The following is a 24196-nucleotide window of genomic DNA, read 5'->3' as shown; positions in this document are numbered from 1 at the left end:
ACCAATCGGCTGTCTGTCTTTACAGATTTATGTATTCTGGATATACCATCCAGTAAGATGTGGCCTTTTGTGTCTGGGTTATTTCACTTAGCATAATGTTTTCAAGGTTCATCCATGTTGTAGCATGTGTCAGTACTTCATTCCTATTTATGGGTAAATAATATTCCATCATATGGACATAACAAGATTTCTTTATCCATTCGTCCATTGACAGTCTCTGGTTCTTCGTCTCCCAGAGTTTGGTCTGGTGGAGAAATGGAGCCCAGGGAAGACGCGGATGCGACCTGGCCCAGACCACACCGTGTGACTGTCGGGCCCCCCCGCAGACCAAGGGCCAGCCTCCAGGGCCCCAGACGTTCCTTGATCCTGCCCTTCTGGGGCCCTGATCGTGCCTCTGCCTCCCCAAGTAGCTAACTATCTTCCCACCATCTCCCCGGGTCTCCCCTGCTCCAGTCTCCGCCTTTTGACAACGCCGCAGCGGCGAGCGCCTCCGCTTTGATTCCCGCCTCTGCTTTGATTGTCACCTCCGCGCGCGGCGACCGGGGCTCGGCCGGCTCCAGCCTCTCGGGCCGCCAGCGCCGGGCTTCTCTGTGGCCACCAGGGGGCGCGCGCGGCTCGCTCCGCGCGCGGGAGCCGCCGGGAGCCCGCCCCCTCCTCCTGGCGCCCCGCCCCGTCCGGCCACGGCCCCGCCCCTCCCGGCGCCCCGCCCCGTCCGGCCGCGGCTAGCTCCCTCGCTCCCCCCGCGCCCAGGACCCCCGACGCCCCTGTTTCGTCTGCTCGCCACGTCCGGCCATGGGCCCCGCCGCTCGCCCCGCGCTGAGGTCGCCGCCGCCGCCGCCTCCGCCACCGCCGCCGTCGCCGCTGCTGCTGCTCCTGCCCCTGCTGCCGCTCTGGCTGGGCCTGGCGGGGCCCGGGGCCGCGGCGGACGGCAGCGAGCCCGCGGCCAGGGCGGGGCGGGGCGGGGCCCGCGCTGTGCGAGTGGACGTGCGGCTTCCGCGGCAGGACGCTCTGGTGCTGGAGGGCATCAGGATCGGCCCCGAGGCCGACCCGGCTACCCCGCTGGGCGGCCGCCTGCTGCTGGTGAGCCGCAGTGCCGGATGGCCCCCGCCGCGCCAAAGACCCCCGCACCAGGTCCCGCCGTCGTCCTGGACCATGCCCTGGCAACCCAGCGCCCCTCCCCAGGCCACCCATTCCTGCTTCCAAAACCTGAGATCCAGACGCCCGCCCTTCCAAACTCGTCCCCCAACCCTGGCCTTGCATCCCCTGTGTGTGCGACCTCCCTTACTCCCCCTCCTCCTGCCCATGGCTCCTCGCCCCACAGATGGACATCGTGGATGCTGAGCCGGAGGCGCCTGTAGAAGGCTGGATTGCAGTGGCATACGTGGGCAAGGAGGAGGCGGCCCAGATCCATCAGGAGAGTCAGGGCAGCGGCCCGCAGGCCTATCCCAAGGCCCTGGTCCAGCAGGTGCAGGGGGGCGTATGTGGGGAAGGGGGTTGGAGGAAGGGGTTTTAAGGCGTCCGCTAGAGCCAGCCTACCAAATGGGCCCCTGAGGAGCTTCCAGAGAAGCCCTGGGCTCTGGTGGGGGCAAGGGACCCAGTTTGGAGAATTGAGTCAGTATGATTGGCAGCAGGGAGGTGGGAGGAGGCCAGAGAGTCAGGAAGCTGGCCAGGCTCTGAGAGTATCTGATGGGGAGTTCCTGCTGGGGGGTCAGTGGGCAGGCCCACCCTGCTAGGACCAGGGAAGGCACAGCATTGTTTGGGTCCCACAGAGCATCTGGGGGGAAGGCAGCAGGAATAAGAGTTTCTGCCCTTGACCTCAAGGAGCTCATAGCCACTCTGTCCAGAGGAAATGCTCACTGCTGAGCCAGGAGCTAAGAACAGCTGTGGCTGCAGGTGGTGAGACAGGTGTGTGAGCAGGGTGTGTGCTAGCCTTTGCCTCTGCCCTCCTGCAGATGCGGAGGGCGCTCTTCCTGGGAGCCTCTGCCCTGCTCCTTCTCATCTTGAACCACAACGTGGTCCGAGAGGTAAACCAGATCAGGCTTTGGGGCCACGCGGGCTGGGGAATGGGAACCAAGGCTGGCTGACCTCCCTGTCCCTCTACAGCTAGACATATCGCAGCTTCTGCTCAGGCCAGTGATTGTCCTCCATTATTCTTCCAATGTCACCAAGCTGTTGGAGGCACTGCTGCAGTGAGTTGGGGTTTGGGCTCCAAAAGACGGGGCCTGGGTGCTAAGGGTCTCTGGCTCTGCCATGGGCTCAGGGGTCTTGGGACCAGGGCCTTTCCAGTTAGCCTTGAGACTGTAGTCTCCTGCTCTGAAAAATGAGTGACGGGGTGGGCAGGAGGTGCCAGGGCCTGGAGTGAGGAGGCGACTCTGGGCAGAGGGGATTGGCTCCAGCAAGGAGGAAGCCAGAGTCCTGATTGACAGGCTCTTCCCAAGGCTGGTAGGCCTCCCTGGCCTGGCTAGTATAAGAACTGGAAAAACCAATAGCCGGGAAAGCCCTCGGGGCCAAAGGATACTCCTGCGGGAGTATCCTTTTCCCACCAGGCTGGGATTGGTGGGCTGGGCCTCCCCTCCCAAGAGCCCTTCCGCTTGGCCCCTCTGTGGCTTCCCCTCCCAGGAGGACCCAGGTCACGGCTGAGATCACCAGCGGAGAGTCCCTTTCGGCCAACATCGAGTGGAAGCTGACCCTGTGGACCACTTGTGGCCTCTCCAAGCATGGCTACGGAGGATGGCAGGACCTCGTGTGCCTGGGAGGCAGTCGGGCCCAGGAGCAGGTGGGTGCCTGCAGAGAGGGGGCTCAGGTGGGACCATACATATGTCCTGTCTCAAATCCTCTGGCCTCTCCTGCCTTGGTAGTGAGGACCGCCTCTTCCACCTCCCAAGGCTGTGAGTGAGTGTTCAATGACATGGCAGGTCCTCAGTACAGTGCCTGACCCAGGGTCATGCACAATCAGTGTTAGCTGCTGCTGTCGTTTTCCCCCTCAGAAGCCGTCTTTCGCTCCCCATTGCCTACAGAAAAAACTTCAAACTCCTTAGGCTTGCTTTCACAGCTCTCCTGATCACTTATCCTTTTTTTCCCCCTAGTCTTCTCCTTACACTCCACCACCCTGTGCCATTTACTGACCCCCCCCCCCGCCATGCACCCTGGTCTCCTGCCACCAGGCCTTGTCCATGCTTGGCTGCAGGCATGGACGCCCTTTTCCTCCGTCTCCATGTCTCCCAGTCCAGCCAGAGCCCTCACAACTCACCCTGCCTGCCTTCTTTGGAAAGCCTCCCTCACACCCTCAGCTCGCAGTCCCTCTCCCTCTTGTAAATCACAGCAGTGTTTTGCCAGGCCCTTCACACGGCTCTTAGGACAGCCCATCCTGTGTAAGTGTTGGGGAGCGTGAGTTTGTCTCCTGTGGGCGGGGGCTGTGTCTTAGCTGTTTCTGGGTCTCCAGTGCTCAGCACTGAGATGGTTTAAAGGTATTGGGGCTGCAATCATTTCTCGAGTCCCTAGTCTGTGCAGGGCGGGCGTGCCCTGGTCTCCTGGCGTGCAGCCTCCAGCACGTGTCCGTGGAAGTGGGCCGCGTGAGACAGCTTCAAGTCAGGCAGACGTGGGTTCAAATCCTGGCTCTGAGACCTTAGCTGAGTGATCTTAGGCCGAGTGTTTAACCTCTCTGGTCTCACATTCCTCATTTGTGAACAGGGACAGTACCCACCACAGGATTGTCAGGGGATCGTGTATGGAAACAGTGAGCGCTGAGCAGATGGGCAGCTGCTGCAACTCCGAATATCTTTATGGTTCCAAGTGCTTGAATAAGTCAGTGGTCACAAGTAGCCTTTGAGGTCCTAGGACATGGGCTCGATGTGGAGGGTACAAAAGGCCTGTGCGACCTGGGCTCTGCCCTTGAAGGGCCCGAAGACAGGCAGACAAGAGAAAGCTCACGGAAGGCGGCCCTGGCAGGTCAGCCCAGACAGCACGTGCTAACTCCTGTCTGAGCAGCTTGAACCACAGTTCTGTGGAGGGAGCGGCACTGAGGCTGCGGGATTGGAAGGGCTTTCTGCAAGAGAAGGGAGCCCCACTGTCTCTCCCTCAGAGGGTAGCACACACGGACCTCAGGTGGGCATTCATGAGGGACTGTCAGATGAGAGGCCAGGAAGAGGTGCTGGCAGAGAGGCTAAAGCAGGGAGAGGAGCAGGCTGGGAGAGAGCCCGAGAGGCCCGCAGCGGGCAATGTGCGCAGTCTGCAGGCTGGCCTCCTGGTATGGAGGGCAGTGCTGCACAGCTTCAGCCCTATTGCTGGCCAGGGCAGGCCAGTACAAGTGTGGGTGCCTGTGCTAGTGGAGCTGTCTGAAGGGGGGCTGGGCTCTCAGCCCTGACCCCAGGGCTCAGTCCCCATCCCTCCAGCCTCTGGGAATCCAGAGCTGTGACACCCATGTGTCAGAAAAGCCTGAGGAACCACCTCCTTGCTGTTCTGGTGAACAAGCCCTAACCTTGCCCTCCCTCCTCACCTGGGGGTCCCCACGATGTACTGAGCCTACGCAGGCTGGGTTTCCAGCCTACACTGGAGCGCTAGGCCAGCCGTGCCCTTAGCCTACCCAGTGCTCCCTGGCCACTCCACAGTACTGAGCCCCAGCTTCTGCCCTGGAGAGCTGACAGTGTGAAGGCTGCTCTCTGAGTCTTGCCATGTGTCAGCTTGGCTCAGCATGGCAAGGGGCACAAGGCCAGGGCAGCTGCAGCCCTGGGCTCACAGGGCTCCATCTGGGGAGGAGATAGGCCAGAGACAGTCACTCTGCTGGGGTGATCACCAAGTTTGTGGTGGACGTGGGCCCTCCAGGGCATAGTGAAGGCACCTGAGCTCAGCCCAGGTGGTTGGGGGAGCTTCCTGGAGCAGGTGCCACCACCCCACCACGAATGAGAGAGACGGGGACACAGAAGCCAGAGGGGAGAGGGTGGGACAGGGCAGGGAGCTGGGGCTCACAGACACTTTTTGGCAGTGGCTCCCAGAGTGCCTCCACCCTGAGCAAAAGCCACATCTTGTGACAGTAGCAGCATCCAGCCTTGTCCAGAGTGGTGGCCTCTTCTGACGTCAAATCATTTCTCGGTCTCTCTCCTACGTGATGGTAGTTGAACTTCAGCATTGGCTGGGGAAGAATGTGATGGCAGAAAGCTACTCGGGATGCAGAAAGCTTTTAAATGAATGCATTTATTAGTCATGACGCATCCACAGACCCTGTGAAATGGTGTGCCTATGTGGGCGAGCGGGCCAGGTTTTGCTTATTCTGCTACATCATTTCCTGAGCCAGCTGTTTAGCAGTCGAAGCCTCGCTGCCACACTGTGTACAGTGGGAGTTAAGTCAAGGTTGGTGTGGTCCCCCAGGAACTCTGAGGCCCCCCCATGGACCTCTCAAAGGCTAAGTGAGGCGCCCCAGACATGGTTATCTCCTGCCAATGGGAGCAGTGAAACACTGGGTTAGAGTAGGTATGAGGTGGGCTGGGCAGGAAGAGGCAAGGGGGGAGCATTTGCCCAGCCACGGTGGTTTGGGAGAGCTTCTGGAGCAAGGGGAGTCCAAAGGCATTAGCCAAGGGGAAGGGAGGAGGAAGAAGAGAGTTCCCAAGACGGAGTGGTGTGTGGAAAGGCAGAGATGTGGGAGGGGGCAAGGAGCAAAGACACTGAGAGGTTGGGAGTGGGGGATCAAGGGCCTTGAGGGTAGGTGGAGGATTTGGGGGTTTCTCCTGAGTGGGATGGAGAGGAGGGGCATGTGAGACCCCTGGGAGAGCAAGGCCACAGGGCTTGGGGATTGGCACCCTCCCAGAATGCTCAGCCTAGACGGAGGGAGGTGGGTGGGTGATGGTGGCCAAGAAAGCAGACCAGAAGTGCAGGTTAGCGATGGGCGTGGGAAGGTGACAGGGTCCTGGGCTGGGGAGTCTGGGAGGCTGCCAGATAGACGCTTTCAAGAGTACAAAAAGACCAGGTCTGTTACCCACGAGGGGCCTGGGCTGGGGAGATGTGGGTCACCTCACTATGTGGGGTGGAGCAAAGGCAGCTGGGGTAGACCCTGGGGTTGCACGGGTGGGAGGGAGGGAGGCTTCAGAAGAGGAAGCCAGGAGCACAGACCTCACCTGGCTGGTCCTCAGGGTGGATTTCCTGGAGGAAGAGGGTATGGCAGCTCCAGTGTCCCTGACACCTTTCTCCCTTCCCCAGAAGCCCCTGCAGCAGCTGTGGAATGCCATCCTGCTGGTGGCCATGCTCCTGTGTACAGGCCTCGTGGTCCAGGCCCAGCGGCAGGCATCGCGGCAGAGCCAGCGGGAGCCTGGAGGCCAGGTGGGAGCCAGCCCTTGGGAGCCCGCAGGAGCCCCGGTGTCCCCAGCCTCGGGCCTGCTGAACCGTGCCTGCCCTCCCCCACAGGTGGATTCACTCAAGCGCCGTGTGGTGCGGAGACTGGCATCCCTCAAGACCCGGCGCTGCCGGCTGGGCAGGGCAGCACAGAGTCCCCCGGAGCCTGGCGCTGAGACCTGCGCAGTGTGTCTGGACTACTTCTGCAACAAGCAGGTTAGTGCCCTGGGCAGAGGCCAGCCATCAACCAACCTGTGCTGTTACCCACTCTACTCCTGAGACCTGGGAACCACCCCAACCAGGCCTTTCTCCTCCCAGCCCCCACCAGCCCTACAGAAAGCAGAATGGGGGTGTGCAGGCCACAGAGGTTTCAGTTCCCCAGCTCAGGTGGGGGCATGGGGCCAGACACCCCCACCTGGAGGCCTGCCCCTGTGGGCTGAGCTCTTCTCCTCCACCCTGCAGTGGCTCCGGGTGCTGCCCTGTAAGCATGAGTTTCACCGAGACTGCGTGGACCCCTGGCTGATGCTCCAGCAGACCTGCCCGCTGTGCAAATTCAATGTCCTGGGTGAGCACCAAGGGTGGGGGCCCTTGGTCAGCTCCACCTGGTCCCCATCTGATGCCTCCCTTCCTCTTCTTTTTCTTCCTTCCCTGCAGGGAATCGCTACTCAGATGATTAGCTGTCCCAGCTGGGTCTCTGCATGTGGGGAAGGGACCCCCTCCCGCCTGCACCCTGGCTCTTGGCCTGGGCTCCTGGAAGAGGACAGCAAGCCCTGTGGGTGGGAGGAAGGACAGGGGTGCTCCCCTGCTGAGGGGCAAGGCACTCCACCACATCCACATTGGGAAGGTGGATGCAGGGCCCAGAGGGTGCAGGGCCCAGACTGGCCAGGAAGAGAGGCCGCTCTGGGGCCCTTCTCTACCATCCTGAGCCGTCTGTGTCTGCCTTCCTCCCAGGCAGCTCCCAGGACCCTGGGCAGGGGTTTGGGGAAAGTGTGGAGCAGTACTGCTGTTCCCAGGGCTCCGGGAGCTCTCCGGCCTGCCAGCCTGCCTGTCAGGACATCCCTGGGGGCTGAGGCTGCAGTGCCCCGGTTCTGTGCTTATTTATTGGGGGGTGACGTGGGGGAAGAGCTGTCTGGCCTTGGGGACACCTTAGTCTGACCATTTTTCAGGACACATGTTGGTCAAGGCTGTGATGTTAAACCCAGAGGCCCCTCCTCTGCCTGCTGCCCTTGGTCCTTGGGCACTGGGAGCTGTAGGTTTCACTGCCTGTCCAGCTGGGCTCCATTCCCAGGCCTGGCTGGGACCAGAGGCCTTAGAAACCATCCTGTCCTGTGCTTCTTGGTGGGGCTGCAGGTTGCTGACCAGGATACTTGAAGCCACAGGATAAATGTGGTGCATCTTCCAGGGGCTCCATTTTTTTTAGAAGAGAGGGGAGGTTTAATATTAAAATAAACATGGATATATTTTAACATAAGAGGTAAAATTTGTGTGGTGTTTTAAGATTAAAAAAACAAGTCACCTTGGGCTCTACTGCCTGTGGGAAGTGGATTCTAAGATGACCCCCAAGATTTCCCCCAGCCTCATTAACGTGCCTTGTAGAATCCTGGAACTGGGATGCTAAAGGCTTTGACTCTGGTAATTAGGTTATGTTAAGTGGCAGAGTGGACCTTAAGACAGGGAAAGTATCCAAGTTGGCCTAACCTAACCACATGAGAAATTCTCTGTTGCTGACTTGAAGATGGAGGGGGCCACGTGGCAAGGAAGGCAGACAGCCTCCAAGAGCTAAGAGTGGCCCCTGCTGACAGTGGCGAGCAAGGAAATGGACCCCAGTCCTACAGCTGCAAGAATGGGAATGCTGCCAGCCATCAGAATGAGCCTGGATTCTTCCCCAGAGCCATGAGAAAGGAATGCCACCTGGCAGATCCTTTGATTTTAGCCTCCTAGGACCCTGAACAGAGAACCCAGCCACACAGGGCCTAGACTTCTGACCTACAGAACAGTGAGCTAACAAATGGCTGTGGAGAGGAGCTGAGCTGTGATGGCTCCTCCCCCTGCACTTGGGCCTGGGCCTCCTGCCTCAGGAAGCCCCCCAAGGGCTGGCTCTCACCTGTGAGGGGCAGGGCCAGGCACCCCCCTCAGGAACCCCCGGGCTCCACAGAAGCAAGGGTTGGGCAGACCCTGGTTCAGCCATGGCCCCTGCTGACCCTTCTCTGTGAACTGAGTAGCTCTACCTTCTGGCCCCCTCACCAAGGGAAAGTGTCATAGGAAGCTGAGGACCCTGAGAAGTCCTCAGCAAGGTCTTAGAGTCTGTCCTTTACAGACAGGGTGACTCAGGGCAGGCTGGAGTCTTGGCGAGGAAAACTGGATTGCTGTAGCCCTGGTGTGACTGGTGGCATCAGTGCCTGGGCCCCAGGGCACAGGCCTGGGAAAGCCAGGGCTGGCTGGGGTCTCGCCTACTCTGGTTGGGTGGGGCCTTGCCCTGCCTTCAGTGGCCTCCTGGGATCCACCCTCCTGGATTTAGAGAAACCCTTTGTGACTCACATTTCCTGGAGCTGAGGAGTTCCTCAGTGAAAGGAGGGCTGACTTTCTTGGGTCCTTAGCGTCCCCATCCCCAGGTTTAGGTCCAGACCTGGGGCCGGGGAAGGCCTTGCTGCCTCTGCCTGCCTGCAAGAGCCTGGAGCCAGGACCCCGGTCTCTGACGCCTTCCTTGCCTCAGACATCCTCACCAGGCCCGTCTCAGTAGCTGCTCTCCTTGCCCTGCACACCCTCTCCCCTAACCCGGCTCTTTGTTGTCAGGGGTCACTGAGCCCAGGTTACCCCTTAGCCCTTGCTATAAGGATCGAAAGACTGCCTTTCACCTGGCCCAGATGCTAGAAGCTTCTTTCTGCCCCCAGTGTGCCCTCTTTTCCCATTGCCCCTATCAGGAGGAAGGCAGGAAGCTCCCATTTACTGAGGGCCCACGGCGTTCCAGGCCTCTGCTGGCCAATAACCTGCATGGCTCAGTGGTCCCTGCCTAGGAGGGGGAAGGAAAGACTCTTCCTCTGGCTCAGCCAGTGCTGTGAGGCCAAGGTTGCTGTGGGCAGATGGCTGGGGCTTTATTACATTGGGTGTGTTGCCAGCCACTTGTCCTCTAGCCCCACCTCACTGCAGGCTACATGGGCCGCTCCTGGGGCTGGTATGCAGGGCCGGCCTGGCCCTGGCCCTGGCCCGGTGACAGTCTCCTCCTCAGCCTGGCCAAGGCCCGGATAGGGTTCTGGGTACAGGTGGTTGGATGGGTCACATCCTCCAGGGAGGACTTGCTGGGCCGGCTGCTGGGCTGCTGAGGTGGCGATGCCCGGGGCTGGCCTGGCAGGGTCCTGCCTGCACTAGCTGTCCTGCCACCAGGTGGGTGCCGCCTGCCCATGGGCCTGAGGGAAGACCAGACAGCAAGATCCCCTGTGAGCAAGGGGGCCCAGCCCACCCCTGTCTGCCCTGCCTCTGGCAAAGCCTCACTCACCCTGGGGATGCTCTCTGGGCCTGGGCTGGGGGCGCTGCTGCCTGGATTCCCCTGCTGGAATGGGCCCAGAGCTGGTCCTGCGGGATCAGCTGCAAAGAAAACCAAGCTCAGAAAGGCCCAGGAGTCCCCTCCCCACTGCTCAGAGAGGTGTCATGGCCAGGGAGGTAGGGAGGGCCCAAACCTATACCCACATCCCTTTCTCTGAGGGGCAGACTTTGGGAAGCCTTCCTGGGCCGCCTCAGCTGCAGTAAGTATGGGAAGGTTTGCTTTCTGTCAAGGCTCCTGGTTGCACTTGAAATAAAGGCACAAAGGGCCAGAGGAGGGTTTGGAGCCAGAAGGCACTGTAACACCTTGCACCTTCTTGAAATGTGGAAGGTGTTTCACAACAGCACAGCCTAAAGCCACGTGCAATGAGATAGACTCTTGACAGGTCCCCAGCGTGGGGTCTGAAGACCTCTGCTGAGTCGGGGGTCTCTCCCAAGTCCCCAAGGGCTGACCCTCTCGGGTGGGGGAGCCGGGCTGCCCACCTTGAGGCCCCCCTGCTGGGCGACTTCCCGGATTTTGGACAGCATCGACTGGAGCCGTCCATTCTCCTCCTGCAGGACCCGTATGCGGATGTCGTTGGCCTCCATCTGTCTCTCCATGTCGTCCGTGACATTGCCAGAGCCTGGGGGGACATGCTATCTGGCACCTCACCCTGCCAGGTCTGCCACTTCTGCCCAATGGGACAGGACCTCAGTCGGCAGGCACGCCAGCTGGGGTGTACCTTGGGTTGGTGGCCCAGCAGGCACAGGGAGGCTGGGCAGGGTCAGTGTGCTGGGTCTCCCATCTCATTCCTTCTCCTGAGGGCTTGTCCCCCTTCCCCATCCCTCTACCTGCTGGGAGGTGACCATAGCATTATAGAATTTGAGACCTGGGTGGGACCAAGAGCTCACTGAAGACTCAGAAAATAGGCAAAAGAGTGAATCTCTTCCAAGGCTGCCTGTTTTCCCGAGGGCCAGAGACAGTGAGTTGTCCAAAGCCACACGGAGGCTCTTGGGTATGAGTCACAAGAATTCAGCAAGGATGTTCTTTCCCACTGCTTGCGGGATGGAGCTGCCTTCCAGCTCTGTGAACCTGGGCAAGTGGCTGCCTGCTCTGGTTCTGAGTTTCCTGGTTTGTAAAAAGGGGCTGCTACCCGCCCTGTGGGGCAGTTGAGAAGGCATCAGAGGGGCCTGGCACATAGTCCACACTCAGGAGTGATGACTTATGAGCAGCTAAACTGCAGCGGATCCTTTCCGACAGCTCTGTGAATGGAGTCGCCTCCACAGCTTTAGGGGCCTGGCGGGGCTGGGATGAGAACCAGGTTGCCTGGCATCCAATCCTCTGCTGTGCCGAGGAGTCCAGGACACTGAACAGCTGGGGCTGTGTCCCTGGAGCTGACCCCATGGTGTGGTTTGGGGAGACGCAGGAATGGGGGACACAGGGAAGTTGAGGACTGGCATGTGACATGGTGAAGAACACAGGCTACAGAGGCAGCCAGACCTGCATCTGGGTTTGGCCATGTGACTGTGGCAGTCCCCTCACCTCTGGGCTTCCCTGTCACCGTCTACACAGAGGAGTGGATGACACATGAAGCAGCTTCATGTCATGAGGGCTCTGTAGGGGCCACACTGCTGGCCACCCCCACTCTACCCCCCTTGCTGCACGCTGCAAGCTGCAGACCCCAGTGTCCTGCCCAGGTGAGCCCTCAGCTGCCAGCCCCAGGCCCTAGCATGCCCTCTGCAGCACCCCTGTACCCCTACTTTGGATCTGGGCCTCGACGGGCCTGTGCAGGTCCGGGAAGGCCACCAGCAGCCGCTCCCGCTCCCTCAGCTCCACGAGCTCCCGTTCCAGCTCCGAGACGGTCAGCTGCAGATCTGTCACCGCCTGTTCCAGGCCTTGCTTCTCCTGCTGCAGGCTCTGCAGCAACTCCTGGGGCAGAGGGAGGCTCAGACCTGGTCTGAGGAATGGCTCCGGGCTCCCCTGGGGACACACCCCCTCTACTCCCCAGACATAGGACAGGCCCCCCCGGCACTCAGCTGGCTGGAGGCTCCTCTGGTGAAAGGGAGGAGCCGCCCTGGTGCCCTCACCCTGCCCACTCCCACCTGCTGGGCCAGGAGCTGGCACTGCCCCTGCTCCCGCTCGCTCTGCACGCTCTGCAGCTGCTCTTCCATGTGGGCCTGTTGGGCCTCGGCCTCGTCCAGGCTGCCCCTCAGCTCCTCGCGCTCCTGGTCCAGGCTGTCCAGCTGCTGCAGCAGGGCTCGCTGCTTGGCCTGCAGGGACTGAGCCAGGGCGGGCAGGTGGGGAGGCCATGAGGCCCACGGGGCTAGGCCCAGCCACGTGGGACTGAGGACGCTACCATGTCTGTGACCCTCCAAGCCCTCCCCCTCGTGCCCCGTCTGTCTGTGAATGGGGGGGGGGGGGGGCTGTGCACAGCACGGAGCGGAAGAGGAACAGGGAAGACGGATGCACACCCCAACCTGGTCAAGGCCAGGCACCCCCCGCTTGCAGACCTCACCCCCTTGGAAAGCAGTTGGCTGACTCTATCGGCCTCGTGCCCACTTCTTTCCAGTCACATGGTTTCCACGTGGAGAGGAATTCTGGGAAGTATACTTTTCTTCTTCTCCTTAGGTCACCAGTGTCCCATCAACCCATGTCACTTGGAACCCACATTTCCTGGCACCCACCGAGTGCAAAGCAGCAAGAACCAGCACCAGTCTGCTCTGAGTCCTGGCTCCACCACTGGCTAGCTGTGCGACCTTGGGCAATTTCCCTAATCTCACCAAGCCTTAGTTTCCTCTTCTGTAAAATGGGGATGACAAGAGTCTCTACTTCTGTTGTGGCAGGGAGTAAGAATGACAGGGCTGCAGAGGCTGAAGCCCAGTGCCAGGCTCACAGCAGACACCTCATGTGTGGTGACTGTGACTAAGACACTGAGAAAAGCACCCATTTGGGGTTGAAAGGCTTTCCTATCCTTGCCATGCCTGACCCCAGAGACTTCTACCTGGTATCTTGGCTCCCCACTGAACCTCTGAGGGTAAACCCAGCCAGGAAAGCCCCCAGGCCTGCCCCCTTCTCTAGATGACAGGTCATTTGCTCTCTCAGCCACCCCCTTGGGGACTCCTGCAAGGCCCCAATGCCTAGGGTACAGCCATATCCTGGGCCCTGGCTCACCCTTTGCCCTATCCTTCCTCTGGCTGATGGACTAATCACCAGCCATCAGCATCCAGTTCAAAGGCCACCTCCTCCCAGAAGCCATCCCAGATCCCCACAGGCAGATGTGACCATCCCTTCCTGGATCCTGCAGCACTTTCCCTGCCCCTCTTAGCCATCTGGCAGGAGAGCTGTGGTGGCACAACTGTTCATCCTTACCGAGCAGGGAGCTCCTCCAGAGCAAAGCCTCATTTGGCTGTATCTGTCCCTGGGTCACTGTTTCCCAAGTGCCCAGCTCAGGGGAGGGCTCCGACTCTTAGTAAAGATCAGTCAACCCAAAACTTGGGTGTGTTGGGAAGCAGATACCCTACACAGATAACCGACCCCCCACCCCCACCTCCAGTGGAGCCCTCTCTCCCTGCAGCCTGCATTGCAGGTGCCCAGGGCGCTGGCAAGGCCCCTGGGCTCACCTCCTGGTGGCGGACCATGCTGTCAACGCGGGCCTTCTCCTTGTCCAGCTCGGTGCTTGCCCAGCGGATCTGCTGGCTGGCCCCATCCAGCCGCCCTGCCAGCAGCTGCACCTGCTCTTCCAGCTGCTGCACCTGCCTCTCAGCCTCTGCCCTGCACTCGGCCTCCTTCTGCAGCTGCTGGGCCTTTGTCTCTGCAGGATCAAGCGGGAGGGGGGAGAGGGAGGAGCCCTGGGTGCAAGTCCCTGCACTGCCTCTGACCCAGGACCAGACCAGTGGGGAGGGTCATAGCAGGTCTCTGGGCCTCAGTGTCCTGAGCCACAAAATGGGGCTCTGAACCCTGCCTGAGGTGGGTTCTGAAAATAGAAGGTGGCACCCTGTCTTGAGTTATCACCCAATAGTGTCCCGCCAGGCCCACCCTCCTTTGTGGTTCCCTTTATCTTTACCCTGGAACCCCAAGGGACAGAGATGGAGGGGCTCATACAGCCACACCACCCAGCACAGGGCATGTGGTGCAGGGCCGTGTGACGGGGCTCCTCACCCACAGCCTGCAGGGACTCCTGCTGCTGCTTCAGCTCCCCTTCCAGGGTGGCCACCTTCGTCTTGAGGTCACTTGTTTCTATGGCAGCCAAGAGAGAGGTCCTTTAGAGGCTCCCCTGGGCCCGGATGGCAGCCTTCATGCCCAGAGCATCCTGTAGAGCCGTGGTAGGCGCCACAGCATGGAGGGGTCAGGAGGCCTGGGCCCCATCTGCCCTGCTTCCTGTTGGGTGGCTGCCATGTCTATACACCTCTCTTGGCCTTGGTGTCTTCCATGGGGGCAACAGTGAGGCTCGGAAAGGGCAGCGACTTGCCCAAATTCCTCCGGCCTCACAACATCAGCGGGCACCGGCCACTTGCAGTGCCATAGCAACATCTCTTTGCCTAACAGCTTTCGCCGAAGCCAAAGAGGCTGCTCTGCTGGCTGGAGGTGCCAGAGGAATGAGCTCCCCCAGGAGCCCCCTTCAGTGACCTATGGGAGTGAGTGGATGAATCCCCTGGCTCTCTTGCCCCTCTAATGGGACAACTCTGAGGCACCGTTCTACACTAGTGGCTCCAGTCTCCCCAGGGCCATGAAGCTCCAGCTACCTGCAGTGTAACCGGCTTGAGGAGGGCACCCTTTTTCACTGCCTTCCCTTCCTTGTATCTTTTGCCCACTCCCCAGCCCAGGTTTCCTCCTCACCAACTACTTGTACCCACAGTCCTGTTTTGGGGCCTGCTTCTGGTCAAGCCCCGGCACAGACCTGAGAGCAGCTGCTGCTTGTGGCGCTCCCACGTGGCCAGGCGCTGCTCAGTCTCATCCGCCTGCCGCCGCCGCTCCACCTGCTCCTGCTGCAGTGCCTGCTCCAGCTTGCTCACCTGCTGCCTCAGTCCATCCTTCTGCCCCTCGGCCTCCTCCAGCTGGGCCCTGAGGGGCCCAACGAGCTGAGCGAGGGCCCCCACATGCTTACTGAGGCGCATCAGGTCTTTGCTCTGCTCTGCCGCCCAGTGGCCCACAGTGGTGGCCGGCAGCGGCCTGAGCCCCATACTGTCCTGCACCAGCTGCTGGAACTGGCCTAAAGATGAGGGCAAGTTCTGGCTCTGACACAGGCTGATGACCACCTTGCCCACCTCACACAGGCTGCCCTGGACACTGGTGCACGCATCACAGGGCACCAGGGCCGTCTCCACGGTCTGCGAGTGGACACTCCTGGTGTTCTCAGTGGTCCTGGCTGGACACTGCAAGGAGACTCTAATGGGGCTGTCTGACTCTTGGCAGGTCTGGGGCAAGACTGGCAGTGGGGAGGGGGGCTTGATGAACTTGGCAGTCACAAATTCAGGGCTCTTGGCTGGCTCACTCTTGGCTGTGGGCTTGGAGATGGGGGTCTCCCCTTGGTTTGCCCTTTTCTGTGGTCAAGAAAAGAAAGGGAGAAGTGAGCAAGATGGGCTGGGGAGGTGGCCAGTTCCCTGGGGAGTTCTGTGACAGCCTCTCCTGATGCTCAGACCCTCAGATGTCATCGGACACCAACATGAATGAGAGAGAGAACCCTCTTTCTTTCTGCTGCTTCAACTTCCCAAGCCAGGCCTCCTCTCTGCTGCCCCTCCCCACCCCCTGGGCCCGCTGCAGTTACATGCATGGTACTGGGAGGGTGACAGTGACAGCCACAGCTGCCAGTTACTGGGCTCTTGCTTGGTGGACGCTCTTGGTCTTGTGTCACAATTGTGTAGTCACTCTCAGTTTTAGTTTCCTCCCCTTTATGGTGATGGTGGTCCTTCCCACTGGGTGGTTGTGAGGGTTACAGGATAACCTCTAACAAATGGCGCTCATATTAACTCTATTACCCAAGAACGCCCTGAGAGGTAGGGACTGTTATTACTCCCATTGTACAGATGCACAAGCTGAGGTTCAGAGTAGGCAGGAGTTTTCCAAAGTCCCACAGTGTAAACAGCAGGGCCAGGTAGCCCAGACATGACGTCGAGGCCTGTGATGCTAACTGCCGAGCTGCACGGGCCCTGACTGGGAGGTTCCAGAGTTCACACTGTCTCCTTCAGCAATGGATACGGTGCCCATATGGTGTGCCAGGAAGCTGGGGCAGGCTAGACTGGTGTGAGGGTGACCACAGTTGGGGAATGACGGGTAGCCGACCCACCTGGGGGGCCGCCTGCTGGTAGAGCATGGCCAGCCTCAGCAGGCTGTTCCAGAAGCACCGCACAGTGAGCCCCACAGACATGCAGGGCCCTGCAGCCCGGGCAGGGGGCACTGTCTGCCCTGAGCCGAGGTTCTCCAAGTAGCTTGCACAGCTCTGAAGCAGGAGCAGGAGCCTGCGAGCAGAGACGGCACGGTCAGCTAGGGCAGAGCCAAGCACCAGTGTGCCCACACGTCACATAACTGGCAGCCTCTGGCTCTGGGGAACTGGCCCATGCATCAGGGACTTGGAGCATCTCAGAATATGCTCCGCCAGGCCAGCTTCAAACCCAATCCAAGAGCTGCTTCCTCCAGGAAGCCCTCCCTTGAGGGCCGAGCTTGGGGGCCTCCTGGGTGGCGGCACTTCGGCCTGGCTGTCCCCCACTGGACCAGGATGCCCTGGGAGGCCGAGCCTGCCTCAGATGTATTCTGAGTGCTCAGAAAGTGTGGGGTGAATAGCTGCCTTATCTCAGATGCTCAGCGCCTTCACATGACATACAACAGAGCTGAGACCCCGGCGGGGAGGAGCCTGCCCACAGCCTCAGTTTCCTGATGCTAGTCAGGGCTTCTCCTGCAGGGTGGGCTGCTTCTGTGACAACGGAGACTGGAGTGAAGAGAGCTAGGCCTCTATCCTAACCTTAGAGTTCAAAATTAGAGTTGGGTGCTAATTTTAAGAAAAAGGGGTGTTGGGAAGATAAGTTTGTATTTGCGTGGGAACTAAGCTATTTTAAAGGAAGAAGTATCGTATTTACAAAACATATCAGGCAGATAAATGCTCTTATCTTGTTGTAGGTGCAGGGGGGTGATCTCAAACCCACTGGGGCCTTGGGGAGAGAAGGGAAGGAGGTGCCAACCACCTCCAGGCCCTGCCCCTCTCTGGGTCAAGGTGTCCTCCTCTGTGAATGGGGACAACAGTGGTGTGCCACGGTGCTGAGCAGCACCAGGGGGAGGGAAAGCGCCTGTAAAGAGAGAGAGCATGGCCTTGACAGAGCGATCTGTCTGCTCAGACAGACAGACCCTCCGGGTGGGAGACTGCTGTCCTGCTGCATTGTATTCATCCTGAGCCGCAGGCCCATCCCCGGACATGAACTGAGCATCTCCAAATGCTACATCCTGAGCCAGTGGCCGCAGCCCTGTCCTCCAGGGTTCCTAGGCTGGCCTAGGCCTCAGACCCCAAGGCCTCTGTCAAGAGTTATGTACACACACAGGAGTCCAGAGGAGGCCCCGACAAACTAAACCAGAGGTGGGCGGAGGGGAAAGCTAGAGGGTGGAAGGACACATCAGCAACAGCTTCACAGAGTGGGGCTGGGTAAACTGGGCCTCGATGGATGCGTGGGACTGGGCCAGACCAGGAAGGCGTGGGCAGGGCGTTCCAAGCAGAGGACACAGCATGTGCAAAGCCAGGAGGAAGGAAGGTGTGTTCTGTGCTTACACAGTTCAGCCCCTCAGAGGTTACAAATGGTGCTTTCACAGCAAGGGCTCCCCCAGGCCTCTAAGTGGTTACCCTGGCTTCTTTGTCCCCAGGCAGGTCATCCCCAAACTGCTGGGGTCCCTGTCTGCTGGGCTCCCATGACTTCATTAGTGTGTAAGGTTTTGGAGCACAGGGATCCTGGGTTGCAGTCCCCAGGAAGTGGAAGGCCAACGACCATGTTAACTTCAATGACAGTTCAGAAGTGGTGGGGCTGCAGGGAAATCCACTGGCCTCTTCCTGGTAAGACCAGGATTTGGAAAAACACATCCCATGTCTGGTCCTGTGACACAGAGGGAACAGCACAGCCCAAAAGATACCAGGAAAAAAGAGCCTGGGTTGGAAACTCTGAGCAGCAGCTGGAGTGTCCCCGACACACAGAAACCCTGAGGAGGCAGCTGGCAGTGGCCAGAGAGGCAGCTGTCAGAGCTGTGGTGCTGCAAAGACTGACAGGGCAGCCAGCAACTCCCTGAGGGTGGACAGGATGGGATGGCCCAGCACATGACACGGCATGAACAAGGTGAGATCGCTGTGAGGGCCCTGAGCTGAGCTGGCCCCCAACAGGAACCCAGTCAAAGGTGACTGTTGTCACCAATGTCATCACCACTGCTGCTACTGGTTTAAGGGGAGGGTGCCAGCATCCTGTGGTGACTCACCTGTCAATGACCAGCTCCAGCAGAACAGCATGGGAGAGCTGCGTGAACTCGGGGTCACCCGGCACATGGTCATAGTGCTCTAGCAGGGCCACCATGTCCAGGTCACAGGCTACTCGGTCAGGGAACTTCCAGGAGGGGAAACGCACAGGCCCAGCGCGGGAGAACACGTCCACGATGGCGCCCTGCAGGTCGGTAAGGTCCTTGCGCAGGCTGTCCATACAGGCCTGGTTGCCCAGCAGGTGCGCCATCCTTGTGGCTCCTGAGGTGGGCAGAGAGGACCCCTGTTAGCCAGAGCCATGTGGTCGCTGCTGGAGGAACCTTCCTAAAACCACGATCTTCCCAGTTGCTCCGAGGCGAAAAATCCAACCTAGACCCTAGGGAGAAGTCTGTTCCCTGGCTCCTTTGGGATCTGGTTGTGGGTGACCTCACCAGCGTTCCTCATCCACCCTACCCCAGGCCCACCCTGCTGATTCCATCGTCCCACAGGTCCCTGCTAAATGCTGGGCGGATACAGCTATCGACGGGAAGGTACCTACCATCTTTCTCTCCCTGAGCAAACAAACCATTGAGCAGGCAACTGACAACTAAAAGAGTTGTAGCTACAGCATGATGGGGAGTGCCAGACCATACGAGGCCACTATCATCTCCCGCCTTGACCACTGCAGCAGCTTCCAGCTGGGCCACAGGCCTGCCCACTCTAATCGGATCCACTTCAGCTCTAGAGGTCTAGACCAAACCCTATCTGACCATGTCACACTGGCAAACAATGCTTCGAGACTCCTTGTGGCCCTTGGGAGAAAGGCAACCTCCAGCCACACCCCTCTCTGTCTAATCACGTCCCCCCTGCCCCCCCACCCCCCAACAACTGGCCCATACCTTCTACTCCAAGCTCACATGGAGCCACTTGTTTGTGAATCCGTGCCCATGTGTCCCTTCTGTCTGAATCATGCTTCCCGCATCCAATTCCCATCACCTAGCTAACTCTGCTCATCCTTCAGGGTTCTCAGATATCACCTCCTCCAGGAAGCCTTCCCTGAGCACCCTCCAGGCTGGGTTAGATAATCCTTCTGGGCTTCCCCCATCTCGGCCCTGACTGCTTTCTGCTGGAATGGCCTCCGCCCTCCAGGCCAGGTCCTCAGACCACCTTAGTCAATGTGGTACCCCAGTGTGGCCAGCCTGGGGCCTGGCCCATTGTAGAGGCTCAGTCGCAAGTGAATGACTGAATAATTGAGTGGAGAAAACAAAAAGAATCCACAAAAAAAATGTAAAATACATTGACTTTTGGGGGAAAACAATTCCTAAGGTACAAGAGAGGAAAACCTGAAAATTTTTATCAATACCTATCCTAATCACTCTGGGACAGGGGACCCATTATATGTTGATACAGAGAGTCCCAGCCCTGCCCCTTCCTGGCTGTGTGGCCTTGAGCAAGTCCCTGCACCCCTTTGAGCCCCAGTTATCTCTGTTGTCAGATGGAGACACCGTCCCCAACCAGGCTGGGTAGTTGTGAGGGCTTTCGTCCAGGGCAAGGCACCAGTAAAGTTCTCAAGCAATAGTAACTATTATTATTGTGATTACTATTATTAGCAGTAACAACAGCAAAGACTATCCTTGTCTAGAGCTGTTGCCTGCCTCCTATACTTCCCCGTTTCCCCTGCGGCCCACTCAGAATGCTTCTCGTCCATCTTCAGAGTCTGTGGACATCTGAAGACGGTGATTTGGTTGAACTGCCACGAAGCTTGACACTGTCCCGGCCCCTCCGGGTGGCTCACCACCTGCCTCAGGGTTTCACCGTGTGGCAGCTGGTGTCAGAGCCAGCACTCTGTTCAGAGCTGCGCAGCCCTGTGGATGCTGAGCCCTGGTCCCTCCCCACCCTGCAGCAGGTGCCCCTTGTCCTCTGTGGCTTTCTCAGAAGCAGAAAGTGCTTCCTTGCACCACAGCCCCTCCCTGCAGGGCAGGGGCCTCTTGGGCAGTATTTAGGCCATGGCCTCTGTGGCCCCCAGCCAATTCAGGTCTGGTGGGAAACCTCTCTTCCTCCAACCTATTTCCACCCCACAACATCTCTCATCTCAGAAAATGGCACCCCCACTGAGTACATCCTGGCACTTCCTCAAAGCCCCTTCCTTTACCCCCATGTCCAAGCACCGAGTGCTGCCACGTCCAGAGCACAGTGAGAACCCACCACTTCTGTCCATCGACACTGCTCCACACTCCACCATCTCCCCAGACCACCACCACAGCCTCCCTGAGGGGTCGCCCTCTTCACTCTGCCCCCAGCACCTTGCCTATTCTGTATACGGCAGCCAGAGTGATCATTTAAAAAAGCAACTCACCCCCCTCTTAGAGCCCCTGAATGGCTTTCTCCAGCATAAAGACTGTAATACGTGCCCAGGCTCTGGTCCTGTGTGGTCTGCCCCCGCCTCAGTGTCTCAACACCCGGAATGTGCCCCCTCCCCACTCTTCATCTAGATAAGACACCTCCCTCAGGTCCCCAGGCTAGATGAGGCCCCTTGTTACACCTTCTCAGAGCATCCTGTTCTTTTTCTTCCACACGCCACACTGACACAGAATCATTATTTGAGGAATTATTTCCCGTTGGCAATCTGTCTCCCTGTGAGCACATGGACTGTCTGTTGAGTTCACTGCAGTATGACCTGGCCACCTGGGCCAAGGGACCTGAGGACCAGCCTGTGCCCACAGGTGCTGGAAAGCTCAGAGGCACCCAGGGTGGTTCCTGAGAGCTGAGCCAGCCTCTCTGGCCTCCCAGAGGACTGGGCCCTGTCCTCACCTCTCACAGGTGCCTGACTGTGCAGCTGGCTGGCGGAGTATGTCAAGGTCTTGGACTAGACTGTGGGCTCTGGGGCTCAGGGTCAGAGGCTCATGCAGGTTCCTGGCTTCCCGTCTTAGGTGTTAGGGCTGGCCTTGAGCAGCTCTTCGGTCCCTGGGAACCAATAAAAGCAAGAGTCAGTGAGAGGGTACTCCAGGAGGGCTTCCTGGGGGGCAGGCAAGAGGCTGTCCCGGAAGAAAGGGAGGGTGTTACAGGCTGGAGGAATTGTGTGAGGGGGCAGGTTTCAACAGTGCTAGCTCTGACTACAGGACCTACGGTGTGCCACTTCCCAGATCCCCCTCCTTCGTACAGATGAGGAAACTAAGGCTCTGGAAAGTTAAGGGGCTAGCCTAAGGTCACTCAGGAGCTGGGATTCTTGAGTCCAACATTTCTGCTCTGTATTCAAGCCATGCTGCTTCTAGAGCAGCACTGTACAAAAGAAACAGAACACATACATGGGATTTAAAATTTTCCATTAGCCACATTAAAAAAAAGTAAAAAGAGACAGGTAAATGAATTTTAATAATATATTTTATTTAACCTAATGTACTCAAAATATTATCACTTCAACATGAAGTCAATATAACATTATTAAGGAGATTTTTTAATAGTCTCTTTTTGCCTTAAGTCTTAAATCCAGTGTCTCTTTAACACTTACTACACATCTCAATTTGGACCAGCCACTGTTTTCTTTTTTTTTCTAAAGATTGGCACCTGAGCTAACAATTGTTGCCAAACTTTTTTTTTCTTTTCTGCTTTTTCTCCCCAAATCCCTCCAGTACAACTTGTATATCTTAGTTGTGAGTCCTTCTAGTTGTGGCATGTGAGACGCCGCCTCAGCATGGCCTGACGAGCGGTGCCATGTCTGTGCCCAGGATCTGAACCAGCAAAACCCTGGGCCGCCGAAGCGGAGTGCGCGAACTTAACTACTTGGCCATGGGGCCGGCCCCAGCCACTATTTTCAAATGCAGGCTCATGGATACCAGATTGGAGAGTGCAGGTGTAGAGGGTTAGATCCTGTGTGTTCATTCAGCAAATAATGACTGAGTATCTACTATGTGCTGGGCACCGTGTCAAGAATAGGGACACAGCAGGGCACACGGAGCCATGTCTGCCAGGAACCACCATCTATGTCTGAGGGTTTCAGCAGGGGACGAGTCTTGAGTGTGTCAGCTGTGTCAGTTCCACCCACAGGACAATGAGTATCCGCCACACAACACTCACATACACACATGAGCCTACATCCCGCAGGCATATGTTGCCTCAGCGACTGCCTCTGGTGAGATATTGCCATCTATGAGATTTTATGCCCCCAAGGAATGAGACAGAAACAAACAGAAAAGACAGACTGAAACATCCTGGGTTTCCTTCCTGGAATAGGAGGAAGGAAATAAAGCAAGCAAGAAACTCCACCCTAGGAAGAGGCATTTTCAGGTGGCACCTGGAACTCAGGAGCTTGCTTGTGAAGACCAAGAAACATTGACCTATTCCTCAAAGAACAACAGTGGCCACCTGGGCCCATCTGAGATACCAACTTCCTATTAGATTCTGGTTCTGAGAAGCAGCCGCAACGCCAAAGGCCGAAGAGTATACAAGAGGAAAACACAACATCTAAAAATATCCAAGGTTACCTTATGTCATTTCTTCTGAACTTTGGGGATTTGCAGACATAAGCATGGTTTGAGAACCACTTAGGGTGCGTCAAGTGAAGGAGCATTTGACACGGCTTTCTCTGTAATTCCTGGGTCTTGAGTGGAACCCTCAGCCTGAAGCCGCCAGCCCTGCACTGGTCCTGAGTTCACACAGGTGATGACCCTAATTGAGCCAACACTGCCTGAAGTAGGAGCAGCAGCTAACTCCGCCTCTCCGCAGTTCCCTCAAGCTCAAGGCAGCTCAAGGCAGCCTTCTGACTCGCAGAGAAGTGAAGGAGCCTTTCCTTCACACCCGTTCAACATTCGAGCCCCTTCCCTCTCTGAGCCCTAGGACCCCACCTCTATGGTAAAGCTCATGCCCACCTCCTGGCCAGTGTGCCGAGATTCCAAGTCACCACCACAAAAACACTTTGGAAACTCTAAAACCATCTATATAGCAGTTGTCAGTCTCTGACTCAGGATTGCTACTTGCCTGGATCCCTGGGGACAGTGAAGGGACTGAGTGAAGACAACGGAATAAGTAACTGTACTAGTAGAGGAGTGAGAATGGCCGGGGTTTGGATTCCCACTCCACCAACTCTGAGCTTCACTGTTCCCATCTGTAAATAAGTTGCGATGAGAAATAAATGATGTCATGCATGTAGTCTGGCACAGGGTCTGGGTCATGGTAAATGTTCAATAAATCCTAGCTATCATTATTATTCTGTATTAACAACAACAACGACATAAGCCAGCTATGGTGTGTATGTGTGTGAGAGAGAGACAGGTAGCAGACCTGGGAGGCCATCTCTTCCGATCACTCCCCCATTTCACAGGTGAGGAAACTGAAGACCACGCAAGGCCCGCACTCCTGAGGTGGGAGGGAGGGGAGAGGGGACAGGGAGGAGAGGATCTCGGGAGAGGAAGTGAAGAGTGGGATTCGAGCTGTGCCTGGGGGCAGCGGAGAAAGCGGTCTGCGGGGAGCACCTGTGGGAGTGAGGGGTGGAGCCTAAAGAAGCCCTGATTTGAGATGGTCCATAGGGCTTGAGGGCCAGAGTATGGAAGGCAGAGGGTGGAACCTAGAAAAGGCACGCCCACGGGAAAAGGCATCGGTGGGAATTAGGGAGAGAGACTCGGGAAGGGGGCGGGCCCGAGAGGAGGGGGCTCTCCAAAGTGAGAGGCCAATGGGAGGGAGCGGGGGCCTTGGAAGGCGCGGTCGAAGGGAGCGAGGAACCGGCCTGTGGAGTGAAGGAGAGTGGGCCCAGAGTCGCGGGGTGCGTGCAGGGGGCGTCTGGCGTGCAGAACGTCTCACCAGTCTCCGGCGTCGCAGCCTTAGCTCCTGTGTCTAGTCGGCTCATGGGACGGCCCCGACGCGCCCGCCGCTCTTGAGATCCCCTGCAAACGCCAGTCGGGCGCTCAGACCGCTGCCATGGCAACGGCGTCTCGCGCGGGCCTCTC

General features: G+C 58.3%; 2 protein-coding genes across 2 annotated transcripts; one reads left to right on the top strand and one right to left on the bottom strand.

Annotated features, from left to right (window-relative positions):
- Positions 1-679: 679 nt before the first annotated feature.
- RNF215 (ring finger protein 215) lies at positions 680-7134 on the top strand. The gene is made up of 9 exons (XM_046639544.1): positions 680-1080; positions 1322-1465; positions 1953-2024; positions 2104-2189; positions 2620-2776; positions 6190-6309; positions 6394-6537; positions 6784-6886; positions 6976-7134. The coding sequence occupies exons 1-9, from the start codon at positions 793-795 to the stop codon at positions 6996-6998; spliced, it is 1137 nt and encodes a 378-aa protein (XP_046495500.1). The 5' UTR covers positions 680-792; the 3' UTR covers positions 6999-7134.
- A 47-nt stretch (positions 7135-7181) lies between these two features.
- Positions 7182-24186, bottom strand: CCDC157 (coiled-coil domain containing 157). The gene is made up of 12 exons (XM_046639543.1): positions 24051-24186; positions 21069-21221; positions 18281-18539; positions 16122-16293; positions 14736-15378; positions 13997-14074; positions 13459-13649; positions 11941-12117; positions 11599-11767; positions 10342-10481; positions 9815-9903; positions 7182-9725 (listed from the first exon to the last, which is right to left on the bottom strand). Exons 3-12 carry the CDS (start codon positions 18526-18528, stop codon positions 9470-9472), a joined length of 2163 nt encoding a protein of 720 aa, XP_046495499.1. The 5' UTR covers positions 18529-18539; positions 21069-21221; positions 24051-24186; the 3' UTR covers positions 7182-9469.
- Positions 24187-24196: the final 10 nt, after the last annotated feature.

The sequence above is a fragment of the Equus quagga genome, chromosome 15 (genome assembly GCF_021613505.1).
Source record: "Equus quagga isolate Etosha38 chromosome 15, UCLA_HA_Equagga_1.0, whole genome shotgun sequence".
In the NCBI taxonomy this organism is placed as follows: domain Eukaryota; kingdom Metazoa; phylum Chordata; class Mammalia; order Perissodactyla; family Equidae; genus Equus; species Equus quagga.
Note: the sequence above shows the minus strand (reverse complement) of the source record. Positions and strands in the feature narration are given on the sequence as shown.